The sequence below is a fragment of the Zasmidium cellare genome, assembly GCF_010093935.1.
Source record: "Zasmidium cellare ATCC 36951 unplaced genomic scaffold M409scaffold_3, whole genome shotgun sequence".
NCBI classification, from domain to species: domain Eukaryota; kingdom Fungi; phylum Ascomycota; class Dothideomycetes; order Mycosphaerellales; family Mycosphaerellaceae; genus Zasmidium; species Zasmidium cellare.
Genome location: NW_022986947.1, coordinates 199,423 through 217,569, shown reverse-complemented (window position 1 = coordinate 217,569; position 18,147 = coordinate 199,423). Strand labels below are relative to the sequence as shown.

The following is an 18,147-nucleotide window of genomic DNA, read 5'->3' as shown; positions in this document are numbered from 1 at the left end:
CGAGCCTCGATCTTATGCAGCAATACGCGACATGGCACTGATACGATTCAAGTATTCTCCATTCGCAATGCCCTACTTCCAGCTCCCTTGAACAAGCTCGCGGAAGGTCAGTGATTACAGCAACATAGTGCGAACACAATCACCTTATGCAGGATTTCTTATCGAGAATTGTATTCCTATCGTTTATTCTTCTTGCCTACATCCCTGACTACACAGTCTCCCGAACACCCACTCTTTTGTTCCTTAGCCTTAATTTCTCAACCTCTATAGCCCACTTCTCAACAGCCTCCACCGCCACCATACATTCCAATCCCACCATAGCCTCCCATTCCACCATACCCCCTGCCTCCACCGTAAACCCCATTTCTCCCATACCCTCCATACCCGCCTCCTCCATACCCTTGCTGCATAACCCTCCTCCCTCTCCGGTCTCCACGATCCCTCCGGGGTCGTATAATCCTAGGGCATAGCCTTGTAACCAAGCGGGCTAGGAAGCTGAGATCTGCAGTCGTCGCTCCTTCCATTCGTGTTAGCGCAAAGCTTAAACATGAAGCATGTGCGAGAACTTTGGGCTTGCGTATACATGTGATGCATATGACTTGACGTCAACGGATTTGGCAAATAACTGCACCGCCACCGCCTTCGAACGTTGACGAACCTGTAGGCATCCCCATTTTCCACGCCGGAGTCTCCGTCGTTGCTTCAGGGATGTGCTGGCGTGGAAGACTGAGCCGAGGAACATATGAGGATTTGGATTCAAATTAAGGCGCGAGATTTTCCTTTCTCTCAGAGATGTCTGCAAGCGCAACGACAATCGGAGCCTTCGATACAGTGCACCCATAGGTGCCGACCCTCTGCGTACCGAGAATATCGCCAGCCATCTGAACGATCTGCAGATTGCCGACACCATGACGACCGCCGACCGCATCTCGAGTCTTCCCGTAGAGCTCCTCGAAAGCATCCTCCTGCACGTAGACAACAACACATTACTACTCAGCCAGCGAGTTAACACACGCTTCCATGACACAATCCCGGGCTCCGTCAGGCTGCAAGAGAAGCTCTTCTTCCGTCAGCCACTTCACAGCTCTGGCGTAACTATTAGCAACTTCCGCGAAAACTTCAACCCTCTCCTGCCGTGGGAGACCATCGTGACTCGCCCGCTCTACCCAATTCCACAGCCTCCTGAGTGTTTACCAGCCGAGGTCTTCGGATTCGGAATGGACGTCGGGCTGACTGACGTTTTCGTCGAAGGGACTTCTTTCGGAAACTCCATTTGGGTCATCGCGGTTGACTTTACCGGCGAGACGTGCTGGGCGGGCCTTGAGAGCTGGCGGCGTATGTTCTTAATGCGGGACGCAGTGCCTGGGCTTGGTGTGCTCGTGCAATGGATGGGCAGGGACGTGAAGGGGAATTTGGATGGGGGTGAGGAGACGGAGGAAGAGGCTACTGGGCTCCTGATGCTAGACAATCCGGAATGGCATAGGAGCGGAACTCGGATGGCTACAATGGGCAAAGTCTTCGATGATGCGAAGAAGTTGGCAGTTCGCAAAGGTTTCGTGGACGGCGACGATTTGGTGGAACCTCATCAAGAATCATGAATCTATGTCTAGATGGCACTGTTTTCGTTACTAGAGTTGTTAGTATTGGTGATAGTGAAACGGTATAGGCCTTGCAATAGTACTTATAAGAACACATCTTATTCACTCCAATAGTTAGATAAGTTTATTAATTAACCATCCATAAAGGCACTAAACATAAGCGCTGCATAACAGTATACATCAAACTTTCGCTAAACTCCTGATCGGCCCGTGAAGTCGGCACACATCGGGCCGGCCAGCCAAATCAACGTCTGCGCTTTCCCCCTTACTGAATCAAGTCCGATTCCCTCCCATACTGTGTCCACCTATACCATTCCTCATCCGCCAGATCCTCCGCCACCCGGTCAAAAACCTCCCTCTCCCTCACCCCCTCTTTCTGCTTCAGCCAGCACTGCACGGCCAGCTTGAAGCTGATCTCGTACTCCTGGCTCACATCCTCGATGCGCTCCTCGCCGTCCATGAAGCCCTGGAGCCTGCTCATCGCGTCCTCACTCTGCTTCACGATAGTATTGTCACACGAGGGGAGCATGATGAGCGGCGTGAGGAGGTGCTGCAGGACTGGCGCCGCGGAGAGGCCATCGCCTGACGGGGCGACGACCTCCCTGAGGACGGGAGCCTCTTCGTCGGTGTGCGTGAAGCGCACGCGCAGCGAGATGAGCTGCGTATCGTACACACCCAGGCGACGAAGGCTTCGAGGTCCGCGACCATCCCCGCGACTTGGCCTCGGACAACTTCTGGGTCGTTGAACCAGGTGTCCTGGTAGCTCTCGTTGAGAGCGAGATCGTCGATGATAATTTCGACGTCTCTGATGTGAGGCCAGTCGCGAGGAGAGGATGGTGGCGCGGCGCGGGCGACGGGCGAGGCGGTGAAGACACACTTGGTGTATCTTTTGCGGATTGATGCGCGCTCCTGGCGCTCCGCCTCGTACTCTGTGAATTTGGCGCGCAGGGTCTTGTCGGCGCCGCAGAGAGCGCTGATGGTCGCGCCCTCTGCCTCGGGGATATGGAGAATCTCCATCTGGGAGAAGAGGTTCTCGAAGATGAGGTCCTGGACCTCGATCTCGATGTCCAGGAAATTGGTGTGCTTCTTCACTGGCGCCATGATGCCTGCGCTGCCGTTAGAATTCTGCTCGTAAAGGTACCTCACACGATCAGATACTCACAGATATCTCTCTTATCTCGGGGATGTCAGATGTTTCGATGCTTGTTTCGAGAGCTTGGTGTGAAGGTATGTTTTGGGGATGGGATGAACAAAAAACAGGACAGGCCCCCAGGTGATATATATACCCCCCAGTGAACAGCGCCTCGAGAATCGCCTCACTCAGGGCATCACATACATAGTAAGCAAGATCACATTTCCATAGAGTTATCCTCACCCAGCGGTTCATCTCCAAACCTTACCATCCATCCACGCCAAGGAAATCAATAGCCTGAGACTTGTACAGCGCTGACTCACGTGGATGGCAGCGCGTTTTCGACAAACGTACTTTTATAATTTTCTCATTGGTACGGCATCCTCACCTACATGCGGTACGCTAGCTCATGGCTTCAAAATGTGATTTTTTGTACTTTGTGCAGTACCATGTACATTACGCTATTTAGCGCAACTATGTAAAATGCTTCCAACTATTCAATCAGGAACGCGTTTCTCTCCTATTCTTACAAAAAGCTAAACATTCGCATCATCAAGCGCCTCCAGTATGGCGCGCCCAAAGTCATCGTCATCGTCAAGCGCAGGGGCGCCCAAGTCAAGCGCTTCTATGCCCAAGATATCCTCCAAACTCGCCCCTTTCTCCGTCAAACCCATCTTGTCCATGCCCTGATACTTGGTCTTGAGGTCGCCGTCAAGCTTGTGTCTCTCGAGATCTGCTTGACTTTTCATGTAAGCCTCTTTGCTCTCAAGCTCAGTCTTGATCCTCGCCATCCTCATCGCATCCAGCGCGAGACCACTCCGATCAGCCCAAGTGACGATGTCCGTCAACAAGGCACACTTGACCGCAATGCTGATAGCCTGCATGCGATTCACGAAATCCGTCAGCAAAGGCAAAAGGTCATCGTAGAAATTGAAAGGGATATCGATCAACCTCCACCCAACACGGCCCTCATGGACAAACTCGCAAACGTGCCAAACATGTCTTCGAATGCGTCTGATCGGATGATCCGGGTTCTTCGCTTTTCGAACGAAGTGCATGGAAGCCCCGTGGTTGTTTTTGGGATCCCAGTCCCGGACTGCTACGAGGGCTTGGCGAAAGATGTCCATCATGTGGGTCAGGGCTGTGTCGAAGCTTAATTGCAGGAAATAGAACTCGTTCCTGGCGGCTGGGACGAAGCCTGGGCTGGGGCCGAGACCGTAAGCAGCTCTCTGGATCCCAGTTGGTTCGCGCTGCTGAATGGTCGAACTGCACATAAGGTTGGATAGATCATCGACCTCCTTCGCCTGCGAAGGTTCGGTCGTGGTGCTGGTCAGTCTTTGCATTAAGTGATCGAAGGTCATGGAGTGCGTTGAGGCGGGATGGTTTGAGAGGAGGTTGTCAACGATGGCGCTGACTTCATTCTGGTTGTGTTCGTCGATTGAGTCGAGTGCGGTTCGGAGTTGAATGATGAAAGGGTCCTGGCAAGAAGGCGTGAGTAGGGCCTCGACAATCTGGTCGTTGAAGTTCGCCATCGTGTTTCCTGCTGAATTGTGGTGGAGTTCCATATGGGGCTTCGAAACCGTCTCGCGCGCAGGCGAAAGATATAAATGACAATCGCCTTTGTCGACGACGATACCCATCCCACAATGCCATTCATTCCAATTCCGTAACAAAGACTCCTTTCACATAAAGCCGTCTCAAAGAACCTTGACACAATCGAATGCATCTCCAAGTCAAACAGCTTTCCGACTATCTACACGTTGAGGACCGAGGTCGAGTCGACCGATCTCCTCCTCCAGCACCAGATCCGCCTCTTCGATCTCGAGCACATGAGCCGGCTCCCCCATCAGCACCTTCTTCTGCAGCATCGTCTCGAAGTAATCAGGGGCTTCCTCAATAGGCAGACCATCGTCAGTCCATGGAGTCGGCTTCACGTACCACGACAACCTCGCCAGTAAGCGTCTGTTCTCCTCGGCCTCTTCCTCCTTCCGGATCTGTTCTTCGTGCTGCTGGCTACATTCCTCTTCCGCTTCCCATCTCATCTTCTGTATTTCGTTGAGTCTCTTGATGATCTGATCCACCAAGGATGGGAGGACTCGAAGAGCCTCGCAACCCTTGCGCGAGCTGACGTCTTGAGCGTGTTTCAGGAACTCGGTGGCGATGAGAAGGACATCTTCATAGAACTTGTGTGGCCAGTCGACCAGATCCCAGCCGCCTCGCCCGTTTCTCAGAAACTCCAGGGTGTAATGAAGGTCCTTGATCACCTGATTGACGGCGTGATCTGGGCTGATATCCATCGTCTGAAGATAACCGAAGAAGTTGGAGCCGTGATCCGTCAACTCAAGACGCCATCCGCGCACAGCGTCCTTTGCAGCGATGATGATGTCCACAATTTGCTGAGCGGCTCCAGAGAGCTCGAGACGAGGATCGTAGAATGGGTTGCCTGCAGTTGGGATGAAAGCCGATGGCGGGACATGGTTGCAAACTCCTGCTTCAGCCTTCACAGAACGGTTGCTGTTGATTTTGGCAAGCCCGAACATCAACTCATCGAGACTGCGTGGCTTGCCCTTGCATGGGATCCAGTCAAGGAGGACCCGTACAAGCGTGCTGATCTCTTCGTAGTTGCTGTCGTCTAGACGGGCCACTGTATCTCGCAGCTGGAGTATAAGGCGGTGCTCACACTTGTCTGTCGATGTCGCGTCGAAGTAAAGGTCGTCGAAGGTCTGAGCTGGAGGTTCGGCCATGGCTGTGCTGTTGATGTTGGCTTCGGCTGTTGTTGGGTTGGCTGTTATTTTGTCGGGGCAGAACGCCATGTTCTTTCACAGCGGCGTCTGTCTGGGGTCAGTTTGAAATCATCTGCGGTCAGGCTCGCGGTATATAAAGGTGCGACGTTGGTGCTGACAACACAGCGAGTGACTCCAAGCCGAGTAACACATAACACATAACGCGCTTTCGTTGGTCCTCGTGCCAAGCATTTTCCATCTCTATCTACACGTCCAAGTCTAGGTAGTCGACCTCCTCGTCTCCGGCTGTGGCTCCAGTGCCCTCCATGTCAGTGTGTTCCTTCTCCATCAGCGCCTTTAGGTCTTCCAACTCGAAGCAGCCAGGACCCTCATCGACGTCCATACCCTCGCCGTTCAGTTGCTCTGCGTCTGTAGTCTTGCCATAGAAGCTCATTTGCTCCATCAAAGCGCGCATGTCCTCCTCGGTCTTGGCATCGGTCTTCGCCCTCTGCTTCTCGTAGTGCAGCCGACAAGCCTCTTCCGCCTCCCATCTGAACCGCTGGAACAAGTTCAGTCTCTTTCCAATCTCGTGTGCCGTGCTGACTGCCTTCCTCAGAAGCTGGTTCTGAGTAGCGACAGCGACTTCTTGCAGGGTGTTGACGAAGTCCGTCAGGCGAGGAAGGACGTCATGGTAGAAATGATGTGGAAGCTCAATGAATCTCCATCCGGCTCGTCCGTTGTCCAACAACTCCCACATGTGACGAAGATCCCGACCCAGCTGCCGAAAGCCATGCTTTGGGTTGGTGGTCTTTCGCATCCAGTCGCGGAAGAGCAGTCCCTGGTGGATCATGGCTTCCTTCCACCTCTGCGCGGCGATTTGCGCTCCTTTGCAGACCTTGAACATGCGCATGGCGGCGTTTGCCAGTGTCAGATGGGCGGCGTAATAAGGGTTGTTTGGCTCAGGGATGAAGCCAGCGGGCATGCCGAGACTCAAAGCTGCGCTTTCTGCCTTGCTATGTTGCGGCGCGTTGATGTTCGACTTGTGCAACATCACAGCCAGACTCGCCATCTCGTCTGAACTTTGACTCTTTGCTCGGTTGCTCGTGGCTTTGGTTAGGACGAACATGAGTCCGTCGACGTTCTTTGGCTTGTCGATCATCGGCGGCAGCTCTGACAAGAGGGACACGACGTCGGCGTTGACTTGTTCGTAGTTGCTATCATCAAGAGACTCCACGGCCTTGCGCAATTGCAGAATCAGAGGATCTTCGCACTGATTCGTGCAGATTGCCTCAAAGTACTTGTCGTAGAAGTCCTGCATATTGAAAATGCTGAAGTCGTGAAAGCTGAGTGATTTCGAGGATCCAGGCCGATAACGTCTTCTCTGAAGACGGACTCTGTGTCAAGGTGGGCGGTGTACAGATCGAAGTCATCCACAGCAAGCTGAAAAAAACATGTGTTGTTGTTGTTGACAACACAGCAAGTGACTCCACGCCGAGTAACACATAACGCGCTTTCGTTCACCTTCGCGTCACGCTTCAACTATTCACTTGTCACAACAAACTCTTAACATCGGGCGAGTGACCTAGGTGCGGCTTAAAGGTCTTTCCTGTCTATATGTTCAAGTCCTCGTCGGTGAGGTGGGTGCTGGCCTGGTCGCTGGTGTCAGAGTTAGGCATCTGCTGGGCGCCATCAGTCGTTGAAGCAGCTATAGTTTCGGACGAGCCTTTGGAAGCATTAGTCGACTCCGAGGAAATCGTCGAATCTGCCTTCTCCTTCCCAAGACTCGAACGGCCCATCATCTCCGTCAGCGCCTCGACCTCGTTCTTATCGGCGCCAACACGCTGCGCCAGCTCCTCGACAGCTTTCGGTCCATCCGCAATCTGAAGATGCGCGAACAGATCCTCGACTTTCGCGACACTACGCTCTTTGATAGCATCTTCAAACATCCAGCGCATGGAGATGCCCCAAGGGTCGCGCTCGTAGTCTTCCTGGAGCAAGCGTCCGATCTCATCGAACTCATGGAAGCCGAGGTCGTAGTCTTCAGGGAGGACGAGGTCTGGCACGATTTCGTCGTTGTTCGTCATGGTGTGTTCAGTCCAGCTGAATGTTCGTTGTTGGTTGTTATTGATGTTTCTGTGGGTGGAGTGTAATCTTTGTCAAATGCTAATGGCTTTCGGGGGTATAGTAGGCAGTCGTTGCAGTATATAGCGTTACATTGTGCAGATAACACAATGCCATTCACACTCCATGCTAAACTCGGCTTCAAAGAGGTAAATCAATCTTCAAAGCCGACAGCACAAAGAAAGTGAAAGACAATTCACGTCGAGGAGGCGGCTGAGGGGCTACAACTTCTTCTCTCATACAGTATGAAGAGGGTATCTATGGTGGCCGTACTCTTAAAAGTACATGTAGTGTTACACAACACCATCGGTGTACCTCGATTCAACATCAACGCTCAAACAGTCGAAAACAAAGCTGCGCTGTCGCGGGTAGGGTATCTTCATCGTCAGTTGGGTCATCAATAGTCACATCGTGCAGTCGCAGCGAGCTCTACTACCGTTGCTTCAGTAGGCTCGCCATTGTCCCTGACCTCCATGTGGTCCTGGACCAGTAGTAGCAGCTCTTGGCGGGCCGCTGGCTGGGTTTGAATGGCGTTGGGCCCCCTCGTCGTCAGACGGACCGTACTCGTCCAGAATGTCTCCAGCATACGCCACGCTGGCACGCTGGGGCTCAATTGGAGCCGTAGCGCTTCGCTGTGGCACACCGTGATGGATTTGGCCAAAGTAGTCAGCGCCCCCTGGAGCACCGGACACCGTTACGTTCCGGCGTGGTTCCTGAGGGGCCGGTGTAGCGCTGTGCATGGAAGGGTTGAAGGCTGTATAGCCAGTATTCTGTGGCTGACTGTGGACTGGCGACGCCTTCATCTCGTAGCTGTTTTGTGGTGAGGTTGCCCGATCCTCAGGAACTGGTGCCGGCGTGTATGCGCGAAAGCTCGGGTTAGATGGCTTGCGGCCTGGCATAGGCCGGCTGAAGGACTGCTGGCTGTGCAAGCTGCTGAACGAAGATTCGCTGTTGTCGTGTGGCAGGGGGCGGAATCCATCAGCAGTTCCTGCTCGCGGCGGTGGTCTGGCGAAATTGTCTGGACCCGGCATGTTCATAGCTTGTGGGTTCTGCTCATAGCCATGTGCGGTGTTTGATCGCACTGGCAGAGGTATCCGAGGTGCCGGAGGCGCACGAGGATAGTTGCCTTGGCCGTTATGCGGGACAGGCGTGTATGATCTCGCGGACATGGGCGTCTGAACTCGTGGACCTGGGCCAGGGGTGAAAGTCCTGACTGAGCCGGCTCTCACAGATCCCATTGAGCCCTGTGAGCCATTGCGATCATGAAACGGCGCATTGAAGGACGAATACGAGGTTTGACGACTGATCACTGACGGAGGCATGGCCGACACATCAGCTTCTCCAGCGTATCCAGCATTCGCCAACAGGGGCGCATCGGTCGAGTAGCTTGGTGCTGCCGACCACTGTGATGTTTGCGTGCCTGATCGTGGACCCATGCCAGGGTGAACATTGGTGTCCAAAGCTGGCAAAGTTGGTTGTCGCTGCATTGGGTTGCCATTGCGTGTGGGTGGCCTGCTGGAGTATGCAGGCAGAGTTGAGACAGAGTTAGAGGTGTCCTGCCTCACAAGTGCGAAATCTGGCAGCTTGTCTTCCTTTTTCAAGTCGGGAGAGTCTTCCAGCGTTGGCAGCGTCGGCTGAGCTTTGAAGGTAGGTGCTCGTGGTGGAGGCAGCTCGCCCGTCTTCTGCCGTTTGAGCTCTTCTCGCCGTTCCACTTTGGCTGCCTTCTTTTGTTCTTTCTCGATGGCGGCTTGAACCTTGTGCTCAACGATTTTCGCCAGCCTTCGATCGACCTTCCTCTTGCAGTAGACACTAAGCCTTCCATCGCTTTTCGGGATGTAGTGCCAGAGGAAAAGCAGGTAGAGGATCGCCGAGATGATTAGACTCAGTGCACTGAACACCCAAATGACAAGAGTGAACAGCATAGAGCAGTAGATGGCAGCCTCCATGGGGTTTCGATCCGCAACTTGCTCGACATTGTACCAGAATTGGTCGAATGAGTTTCGCTCGCTGCTTTGAGTGTTGAGTAGATCGTCAGTGAGAAGGCCCTTGAGGGTCAAGGCGTTTACGACTTGACGTGGACCTTCGGCAATGATGACGCGAATGGCGCCTTTGAAAGCGAAGTAGACGAAAAGAGCGACGTAGTCGGTTCCTTTGCGACTCTTGGTCAACTCGGTAAAGACCAGGAAGCGCTTGAATCCTTGTGGTCGAATGCTTTGCAGAGTGACGGCCAATGGGTCCAGGAAGCTCTCAGCAACGCCGCCGCGTCTGATGACACGAATCGCTCTGATCCACTCATAGACGCAGAGCACCCAGGAGAGCAGGATACAGACTGCAAAGATCCATTTGGAGTATTTGATGGGGACCGCAGGCTTGACTTGCGAGCTCCAGTTGTCGAATGCCAGCAAATTGACAGCAGTGTATGTGTCGACGACGTAGACAGCCACTGCCACGATCGCCATAAACCACAGCCATACGTAGGCAGGGTATGTCCAGCCAGAAGTGCAGCGGAAATCGCCCAGTGTCAGGTAGTCCCATTTGGCCGCCTCTTCTGGGGGACCTTTCTCTCGGTCGCCTCCACAGCCCATATTGACTGTCGATGTGGAGATGTATTCAGCGATCGGTTTCGCAGCTCAGACCAGCAGAGCGCAGTCGATTAAAGTAACCAGGCAGGTATATGTCGCCAGGTGTGGTGAAGGAGTGGTTTCGGTGTGGATGTCTGACCAGCAGACTTGTTCATGTATGTCGCAGAGGGTGCGAACGGTAGAGATCGCGTGGTAAGGAGTGTGGTAGTTCTTCTGAGCGGGCTGGCGCTGGAATGTCAAGACGGCATGTCGCAGCGTCTGGGCTGGCGTGCGCGCGAGACAATGGACTCGCTTTCGAACAAAGGGGGCGGCAAATGAGCGTCTCGTCAGCGGCGACGTCGTTGTTTATGAAAGAGGAGCGTCTCTCATTGACAACAATGGCGCACAAAGACGGTGACGGGCATGCCTCGGGGCGCGCTTGTTCGTCGGTAGGCGAAGGGATGGTGGATGATGGTGGCCGTCGATCACGCAGCGAAGGGATGCCGGCGCTTTGCAGGTGGTACGGGCGATTGTGCGCTGCAGTGCTATTGTCAAGTCGATAGTTGCTTGGCCGCGCAGATGCAGCGCGATGCCGCTCGACGAGGCCTGGGCAAAGGTGGCAGCGGCTAGGTCGGCGTGTGTCGCAGGTCGTCGTCGCGCAGTCTCACAGCATCGGTTTGACCTCAAACACCCTGCCCGGTACCTGCCTTAGCGCTGGCACGTCTGAGCTGCTGATTGGACCGAGCTTGTTTCGCGAGGAAAGTGAAATTGACACTCGCTGCCAAAATGCGTGATCGTCAAGACGTCACCTTCTCCTGAGCCGCTTCAACAATATGATGAGATCTTTCATCAATTGCATCAATGGAACAGCCTATAGTGGTATTGGTATTGTGCCACGGAGCCTAGTACATTCACCTGAGAGGAGCTCAGTAAGGGTTCGGCTGCTCCCTGCCGACCGCACGCAGCTAGCGAACTGAACCATGACTTCCCAACTCCACCATCATCTCGTTTCTGCCAGACATATTTTTGCTGACCACGCAAATTGATCAAAAAACTCACTGCAGAACAACATGGCTTCTGAAAGTGCGCCTGTACTGTCCACTCCGGCCGAGCACATCCTGGAAGAGCCAACGCCTGTGAAAGTCCGATCCAGCGAATCCAGACTATCAGAAGAACAACTGTACCTGCAGTATGAGATCAAACGGACGATCGACGAAATCCGAGATGGCAAATGGAAGCGCATTGCTTTGCAGTTCCCAGATGACATGCTCGTGGATGCGCCGAGAGTTTTTGAGCGGATACGGGACGGCCTAAAGGCGGCCAGGAAAAATGCTTCAATAGATTCTAACGGAAATGTCAACGATATCGCGGAGTCCTTGGCAGAGACCTCCCTGGGGAACGCTCAGACGCATCCAAACCTGGACCTTGTTGAGGAAAAACTATGCATTTTGGGCGACACTTCATATGGGGCATGTTGTGTGGACGAGGTGGCCGCTGAGCATGTTGACGCCGAAGTTGTTATCCACTATGGCCGATCTTGTCTGTCGCCTACGGCTCGATTACCCGTCATCTATGTCTTCACATCGAAGCCTCTCGATCTGGACGCCGCTGTCGAGTCTTTCAAGTCGACGTACAAGGATTTGGATGAGAAAGTCTGTCTCATGGCCGACATTCCCTACTCTCACCACCTGAACGATCTGCAACTACGGCTGGCTCGAGAAGGTTACAGAAACGTATTCACGACGAGCATCATTCGCGATCCAGCATCTTTGTTACCCAATCGAACCCTGCCTGCAGAGGTCCAGGAGAACGCAGAAGCACTCAAGGAGTATTCTATTTTCCACGTTGCCACACCGCCGACCTCTTTACTCCTGATTCTGTCTTCTCGAATCAAAGCGATGCACATCTTCGACACGGATTCGATCTCCCCCGCAGCCCTCGAAGCCTCCACGAGGCAGCTACTTCGTCGCCGTTATGCACTCATCACTCGACTGAGCACTGTGCCCATATTCGGCATCCTGATCAACACACTTTCAGTATCCAACTACATGGACGCCCTCTCACACTGCCAAGACCTGATTCGCCGAGTAGGCAAGAAATCCTACACGTTCGTAGTAGGCAAAGTCAACGCCGCGAAAGTCGCCAACTTTGCCGAGATTGGCGGTTGGGTGGTCATAGGATGCTGGGAGAGCAGTCTGATCGAGAGCAAAGACTTTTTCAGGCCGATCATCACGCCTTTCGAATTGGAGGTGGCGCTGCAGGGAGATGAGCAGAGGACCTGGGGTGGGGAGTGGATTGGTGACTTCTCTGCGCTGCTGGGGAAAGAGAACAGCGAGAATACCAATGGGCAAATGAATGGCCACTCTCAAACTGAAGCCGAATCAACATCTCATGGAGACTGGGACGAAGCTTCAGACGACGAGCCCCCCGAATTCGACCTCCGCACAGGTCGCTACGTCTCCCAATCTCGACCGATGGGCAGACAATCTCGTCCAGCCGTCGCTGCAAATGGTGACAATGCCAATTCTGAACCAGGACCAGCATCTTCAGCCCTCGTCCAGCGTGCTAAAGGCGATGTAGCAGCCATCGGCGGCCAAGTTTCACCAGCAGCTGAATATCTTCGCTCCAAACGCACGTGGCAAGGTCTTGGGAGCGACCACGAGATCTCGTATGAGCGCGATGAGGAAGGCAAGATCAGAGGTGCAGCCATGGAGGAAGGCAGAAGTGGTGTGGCGAAAGGGTACAGTGTTGGAGAAGACTCCTCGAAGACCTGACATTGTTGAAGGTCTATCTATCGCACTATGCCTTCGCAACAAACGAACACGATAAATTCCTCCACCACATCATCAACTGCCTATGCGACGGCTCCGAACTCATTCGGCTCCTCCAGCCCTATGCTCGCGAAAGCTAGCCAGCTCAGGAAGTCCTGACGTCGGAGCTTGACAGGGCCCAGCATGTTAGCATGTTAAGGCCTTCCCAATTACCTTCGCCATGTGTTCGCCATGTGCACATTTTGGTTTCAAAAAGCTCGCTTGAACCGCCAAGAGGGCTGAGATCAAGAGAGCCATGCATCAGAGCTCCTTTGAGGGATCCGATGCGTCCACCGAGACACGAGGGCTAACAAAAATCATGGATCCTTCGACAGAATTCTGATAGTCGTCAAAATAATGCCTGTTCAGAAGACCTCTCCTCCCGTCTAGCATTACAACTTGTCAAAGACCTTTCCGTCCGGAGCCAAAAATGGCCATACAAAACGAACCCCTCCCTCTCACAGACCGCGACATCCAATTCCAAAAATACTTCACGGCCCTCGCCCCAAACTACCACCACCTGACAAGCAACACAACCTACTTCATCGCCCAAAAAGCCCTCTCCCTCGCCCCACCACCCACAGACTCCACCGCTCTAATCCACGACAATGCCAGCGGCCCCGGAACCGCCTCGCTGGCCCTAATATCCCACTACGAATCCACCGACACGCCCATTCCACATATCACAGCAACAGACTACACCCCCGCCATGATCTCCGCCCTCCCCTCCCTCGCAAACGTCCACGCAACCGTCGCAGACTCCCAATCCCTGCCCCACCCAAACAACCACTTCGCCTACAGCATCACCAACATCTCCCTCGGAAACTTCAACTCCGCGGCGCTCGCCCTGCGCGAAATCTATCGAACCCTTCAATCCAACGGCACGGCGGTAGTCACGCACTGGAAAACCTTCGCGCTCGGGACAATCTTGCACAAATGTCTCGAACGCTTCCACGGCGAACCACAGCCGGAGCCGCCCGTGGCGGGAAAGGCGCTGATGGAGACGGAGGGCGGGATTAAGGAGATGTTGGTTGAGGCTGGGTGGGAGAGGGGGAGGGTGGAGACGTTTGAGGTGGAAGTTGTTAGTCAGGAGGTGGAGGGGGCGGTGGAGTTTTTGACGGGGCCGTTTTTGGGGGTTGTGAGGGGGATTTTGGAGGGTGGGGAGGAGGGGAGGGAGAGGTGGAGGGCGATTGTGAGGGCGGTTGTGGAGGGGGAGGGGCAGATTAGGTGTGAGGGGTGGGTTGTTGTTGGGAGGAAGTAGAGTGGGTGGTGGAGATCGAGGGAATGGTCGGGATGGTCTACTGTGTAATGCTCTAGGGGTCTATCTAACCTGCGAATGTGCTCCCTCTATCTGGACGTCTAACCGTATCGATGTCACCAAAGCCCAACCTGCCATGCTTGCCGACGAGCCCATATCGAACCCTCCTCTCTCCTATATCTTGCATCTCCGCCAGCCTCCATCCCTCGGGATATGCGCAACCATGGCTCCTGGTCAACTCCGCATCAAAAGCCCTCGCAATCTCCAAAAGACTCAGACTGGCAGCCCTCCCCAATTTCCAAAAATCCCAAAACGTACTCAACACAACCACAACACATAAAATTTGTATGGCCGCCGCACCCCAGAAGAACACCCATTTTGTCTGAAAGACAGGCTGGGCATCGATTCTAAGCCCCTGGACATCGTAGCTGATCTGTAGTCCAGGGTCAATTCGAGCGAATAGATCTTGCTCGTCTAGCTCTTGCGTCGCGTACACCGACGTCGAGAACATCAGCTTGTTCAGCATGGTCAAAACTTCAGGGACAGGATCCTCAAAGATAGGCGCGCAGGCTTTCTTGCCGAAGAATTCGTTGGCGTTCGAGATCAGTCGGGATTGAATGCGGTTGATGTTGTCGGTGTATTGGACGTGTGTTCCAGGCGACCACATGCCGACGTCAGAATAAAAGTCTTTGGAACCTAGGAGAGCGACGCCGCCGATGGTAGTGTTGATTGCTGGTTCAGGGAGTATGACTGACGAGCGGTGTTATTGGCAACGTCGAGGATGCGTGGGGTAGCGGTGTTGATTGTTACGGCGGTGTTGTTGTAGGTCGTTACATCGTATTCTGCTATTGCGGAGCGGAACGAGCATGTGCTCTATGTGAGGTTGCCGGCGCATTGGTCTTGATTGACGTCGCCTACGGGCATGAAGCGACCGTATGAGATTTCGACACGTTCCCAGGCGCCAGAAGCCGCAGAGGGATAGACGTGCAGCTCGAACATCTGGCAGCGAATGTTGTTCCAACGCTGTTGACAGCCTGAAGGTAATGTGGCCATATCTCTTATTTCCTTGATCTCCGTGAAGTTCAGCCAAGAGTTGGACTCTTCTTGACAGCCTGCAGAAGCCAATGCTGGCGCTCGTACCTTCGAGGTGCAAATAACCTCACACCCTCGAAGCGGTGACGGTATCGGAAGTTCATCAGTCCATTGCTTCCGCACGGGGTGAATGCCACTGCTGAAGTCGGCGTCCAGATAGGGATTACCAGCATCAAGTAGTGCACCAGTAGCAGTGTAGTTTGTTGGAATCTCAGGCGAGAGTTTAGCACGTAGCATCACTGGCTTCTGAAGATTTTGCTCCACAGTGTACGTGGCGCTTTGCAGCAGGATCCCGTCGAGGAAAATCACGCAGGCACATATCGACGTGACTGTCAACATCGACAGGTGCTTCCTGCTGAACAAATCATGTTTTCCGTTGCCGACGGGCCAGTCATCGTGAAGACCTTGGAGTGTCGTTCCTCTCACGGCTTTCCGCCACCAAGTGATGATGGCGTCTTGAATGCTGGCAAAGCCGAGGGCTTGTTGCCGATACCTGTGAGGACTGAGATGTAGACGCTGGGCTGCACACGCCACTGGTCAACAGGCTTGCCGTTGGAAAGAGCCAGTACGAGTGATGATGCGGGAATAGTAAGCAGGATGAAACCCAGGGCCGTCAACCCAAGAAGAGGTCCAGTCCGTCTGAAGGAAGGCTGCCATGAGTTGCCATCAGCTGTAACTTGCTGGCGTTGTCGCTGTTGGAAAGGTCTTCTCAACCACGTGGAATGTTCGGACGGGGTTGAGGCGTGTCGATCAAGCAAAGAAGCCTGACTGTCTGACGGCTCAAGTGATGGAGTGACGTTGAAGGTCGGCTTGATGGTTGACACACTATCGAATTTTGCAATGGCTGCTTGGAAGTCATCATCATCACCTCGCAGCTCTGAATAGGATGTTGTGTGCTTGATGGAGACTGCTGTCGACTGTGAGTCCAGGGACGAAGGTATGGAGACGCTTGAGTGCGTCAAAAGCGAGATGTCCAGTTCTGGTGTTGCCGACATTGGAATCTGTTGGATACTGAGGCAGTGATTTAGACAGTGCCGCACAATGAAGTGGATTCTGAAACGAGCCTCTGCGAGTAATGATCTTCATCGACTTCCCACATGTCTGCAGTATGTAGGCCAGCCCAGCTAAGGGCTTTCCAATTTTAAGACCGCCGTACCAAAGGCTTGCGCGGCCATTGCTGAGCGAGACCTGCAGCCACATCAAAGCCGGTCCTCGTTGTGACATGCTTGGCGGAGTGCTATCCTTTGCTGGGAGAGGCCATCGGTTTCATACAGTATGCCGTACGATCATCGCGCGGACCGGTGTGATTATTGTTGGAAGAGCTAAGCTGGACTGGTTGTACTCGGCTCACAAGCTCCCTGCTGCTGCTACGCGAGTACTGGGTTCATGGAGCTGAAGCTGTGTCGGGCAGCGTACATGTAGCCTGCTGTGCGATGTGCACGAGCAAGAGATCGAGAAATTCTTCATTCACGCTATGTCGCGCACGTTTCGTGAAAGGCGAAGCCCGAGAGGATGAAGCCGGTTGTTGATTGGGATGGAAGGAGTGGAGGAGGGTGGAAAGAGTGCTTCTGCACAATTCAGTCTGCTGTGCGCAGTTCTTGGCACGACCCAAATCAACGTCACTTCTTCGTTCTTTCCAGTCCCTCCACCCGTGGACAATCCATCGTCTTCTTCGAACCAACAAAGTTGACGTTTCAAAGACCGCTGCCCTTGGCGCCATACGAAAGCTCTGCCATTCAAGGTTGAAGAAACTTCTGCTATGATGGCACCCATTGTTCCACGAGACGCTCCGGCAAGCTGCGCGTCTAGTTAACTTCGCGCAACAGGAGGCACAGCACAAGGCGCTCTCAAACACCTCCTTGGACAATGTCTGGAACACCACTACTACTCAAGATTCGACATCCACAATATCAATCAGCAGCTGTATTGTAGCTCAGGATGCCTAAAATGCCCGCTGAGAAGATAAGAGCACACGCCGAGGAAAGTGCTCGCAAAAGGGAACAAGCCGAGTTTGCTGCCCAGAATCCTCGCCCACTGGTAGTCGATGCTGCAGCTGTTCAACGCCGTAACAAAATCGCCGCGCAACTGCTCGCTTATTACGAAGACCTTGTCGCTCTCTACCTACCTGAGGAAGCTTTGAAGCGTCCCCCAGAAGAAGGATGGCCGTACGTCAATGCTGAGCGGTTCGCCTTCCTCGACAAGACAGATACCGTCATAGACCTCTACCGGCACCTTCCGTACATCAGCCAGGACGATGAGGCAGAATACAAGATGTTTGAACGAGCCATCGCCGTCGACTACACTGGAAAGCATTTCAAGAGAAAACATGTGTGGACCCAAGACGGAGAAATGGAGCCACCTCAGTATTACGAGCAGATGGACGGTGAACCAACGTGGCCAAAGAGGCTGGACGACCCTCGACACATCGCCGTGCTCGCTCAGACGTTTAAATCTACAGACCAGTACATTTTGCTCGACACCAGGGACGGCAAAGTGGCCCAAGTATTTCCACGAGACGAAGAGGATTCTGTTTCGACCGACGAGTGTGAAACCATCCAGGAACTCATCGATAGCATGAAAGAGGGCTTTCGTAAGCTTTGGATTCTTCCTGTGACTCCGACGGACCTTCTCGTTGCTCGAAGCACCTACTTGCCAGATGCAGATGTCGCTCAGATCAAGGAGTTGTTCCGCAAGTACGGCTGGTTCACTGCGAAGTACAACAAAGAAGCATGTATGTGTGAGATCAGGAAGATATGGGATGCCTTTTGGCAGAAATGAACGCGATGCCTCTCAGAGAAGATGACGAGATGCAGCCAACCGACAGTCAGCAAATGCACATCATCCCGCTCGCG

At 53.7% G+C, this 18,147-nt stretch overlaps 12 protein-coding genes across 12 annotated transcripts; 4 read left to right on the top strand and 8 right to left on the bottom strand.

Moving 5' to 3' along the window:
* Positions 1-908: 908 nt before the first annotated feature.
* On the top strand, positions 909-1,598 carry M409DRAFT_17386 (uncharacterized protein; the record flags this gene model as incomplete). Its single annotated transcript, XM_033804045.1, has 1 exon — positions 909-1,598. One exon carries the CDS (start codon positions 909-911, stop codon positions 1,596-1,598), a length of 690 nt encoding a protein of 229 aa, XP_033673035.1.
* A 265-nt stretch (positions 1,599-1,863) lies between these two features.
* M409DRAFT_49884 (uncharacterized protein) lies at positions 1,864-2,699 on the bottom strand (the record flags this gene model as incomplete). The annotated part of the gene is made up of 2 exons (XM_033811376.1): positions 1,864-2,214; positions 2,274-2,699. 2 exons carry the CDS (start codon positions 2,697-2,699, stop codon positions 1,864-1,866), a joined length of 777 nt encoding a protein of 258 aa, XP_033673034.1.
* Positions 2,700-3,266: 567 nt separating this feature from the next.
* M409DRAFT_17384 (uncharacterized protein) lies at positions 3,267-4,262 on the bottom strand (the record flags this gene model as incomplete). The annotated part of the gene is made up of 1 exon (XM_033804044.1): positions 3,267-4,262. One exon carries the CDS (start codon positions 4,260-4,262, stop codon positions 3,267-3,269), a length of 996 nt encoding a protein of 331 aa, XP_033673033.1.
* Positions 4,263-4,463: 201 nt separating this feature from the next.
* On the bottom strand, positions 4,464-5,543 carry M409DRAFT_17383 (uncharacterized protein; the record flags this gene model as incomplete). The annotated part of the gene is made up of 1 exon (XM_033804043.1): positions 4,464-5,543. One exon carries the CDS (start codon positions 5,541-5,543, stop codon positions 4,464-4,466), a length of 1,080 nt encoding a protein of 359 aa, XP_033673032.1.
* Positions 5,544-5,718: 175 nt separating this feature from the next.
* Positions 5,719-6,771, bottom strand: M409DRAFT_17382 (uncharacterized protein; the record flags this gene model as incomplete). The annotated part of the gene is made up of 1 exon (XM_033804042.1): positions 5,719-6,771. The coding sequence occupies one exon, from the start codon at positions 6,769-6,771 to the stop codon at positions 5,719-5,721; it is 1,053 nt and encodes a 350-aa protein (XP_033673031.1).
* A 292-nt stretch (positions 6,772-7,063) lies between these two features.
* On the bottom strand, positions 7,064-7,537 carry M409DRAFT_17381 (uncharacterized protein; the record flags this gene model as incomplete). The annotated part of the gene is made up of 1 exon (XM_033804041.1): positions 7,064-7,537. The coding sequence occupies one exon, from the start codon at positions 7,535-7,537 to the stop codon at positions 7,064-7,066; it is 474 nt and encodes a 157-aa protein (XP_033673030.1).
* A 480-nt stretch (positions 7,538-8,017) lies between these two features.
* On the bottom strand, positions 8,018-10,159 carry M409DRAFT_62927 (uncharacterized protein; the record flags this gene model as incomplete). Its single annotated transcript, XM_033815366.1, has 1 exon — positions 8,018-10,159. One exon carries the CDS (start codon positions 10,157-10,159, stop codon positions 8,018-8,020), a length of 2,142 nt encoding a protein of 713 aa, XP_033673029.1.
* Positions 10,160-11,205: 1,046 nt separating this feature from the next.
* On the top strand, positions 11,206-12,909 carry M409DRAFT_49880 (uncharacterized protein; the record flags this gene model as incomplete). The annotated part of the gene is made up of 1 exon (XM_033811375.1): positions 11,206-12,909. The coding sequence occupies one exon, from the start codon at positions 11,206-11,208 to the stop codon at positions 12,907-12,909; it is 1,704 nt and encodes a 567-aa protein (XP_033673028.1).
* Positions 12,910-13,375: 466 nt separating this feature from the next.
* On the top strand, positions 13,376-14,206 carry M409DRAFT_17378 (uncharacterized protein; the record flags this gene model as incomplete). The annotated part of the gene is made up of 1 exon (XM_033804040.1): positions 13,376-14,206. The coding sequence occupies one exon, from the start codon at positions 13,376-13,378 to the stop codon at positions 14,204-14,206; it is 831 nt and encodes a 276-aa protein (XP_033673027.1).
* Positions 14,207-14,270: 64 nt separating this feature from the next.
* M409DRAFT_17377 (uncharacterized protein) lies at positions 14,271-14,870 on the bottom strand (the record flags this gene model as incomplete). Its single annotated transcript, XM_033804039.1, has 1 exon — positions 14,271-14,870. One exon carries the CDS (start codon positions 14,868-14,870, stop codon positions 14,271-14,273), a length of 600 nt encoding a protein of 199 aa, XP_033673026.1.
* Positions 14,871-15,076: 206 nt separating this feature from the next.
* Positions 15,077-16,394, bottom strand: M409DRAFT_49878 (uncharacterized protein; the record flags this gene model as incomplete). Its single annotated transcript, XM_033811374.1, has 3 exons — positions 15,077-15,647; positions 15,722-16,306; positions 16,336-16,394. 3 exons carry the CDS (start codon positions 16,392-16,394, stop codon positions 15,077-15,079), a joined length of 1,215 nt encoding a protein of 404 aa, XP_033673025.1.
* Positions 16,395-17,233: 839 nt separating this feature from the next.
* M409DRAFT_49877 (uncharacterized protein) lies at positions 17,234-18,073 on the top strand (the record flags this gene model as incomplete). The annotated part of the gene is made up of 1 exon (XM_033811373.1): positions 17,234-18,073. One exon carries the CDS (start codon positions 17,234-17,236, stop codon positions 18,071-18,073), a length of 840 nt encoding a protein of 279 aa, XP_033673024.1.
* Between the last annotated feature and the right edge of the window lie 74 nt (positions 18,074-18,147).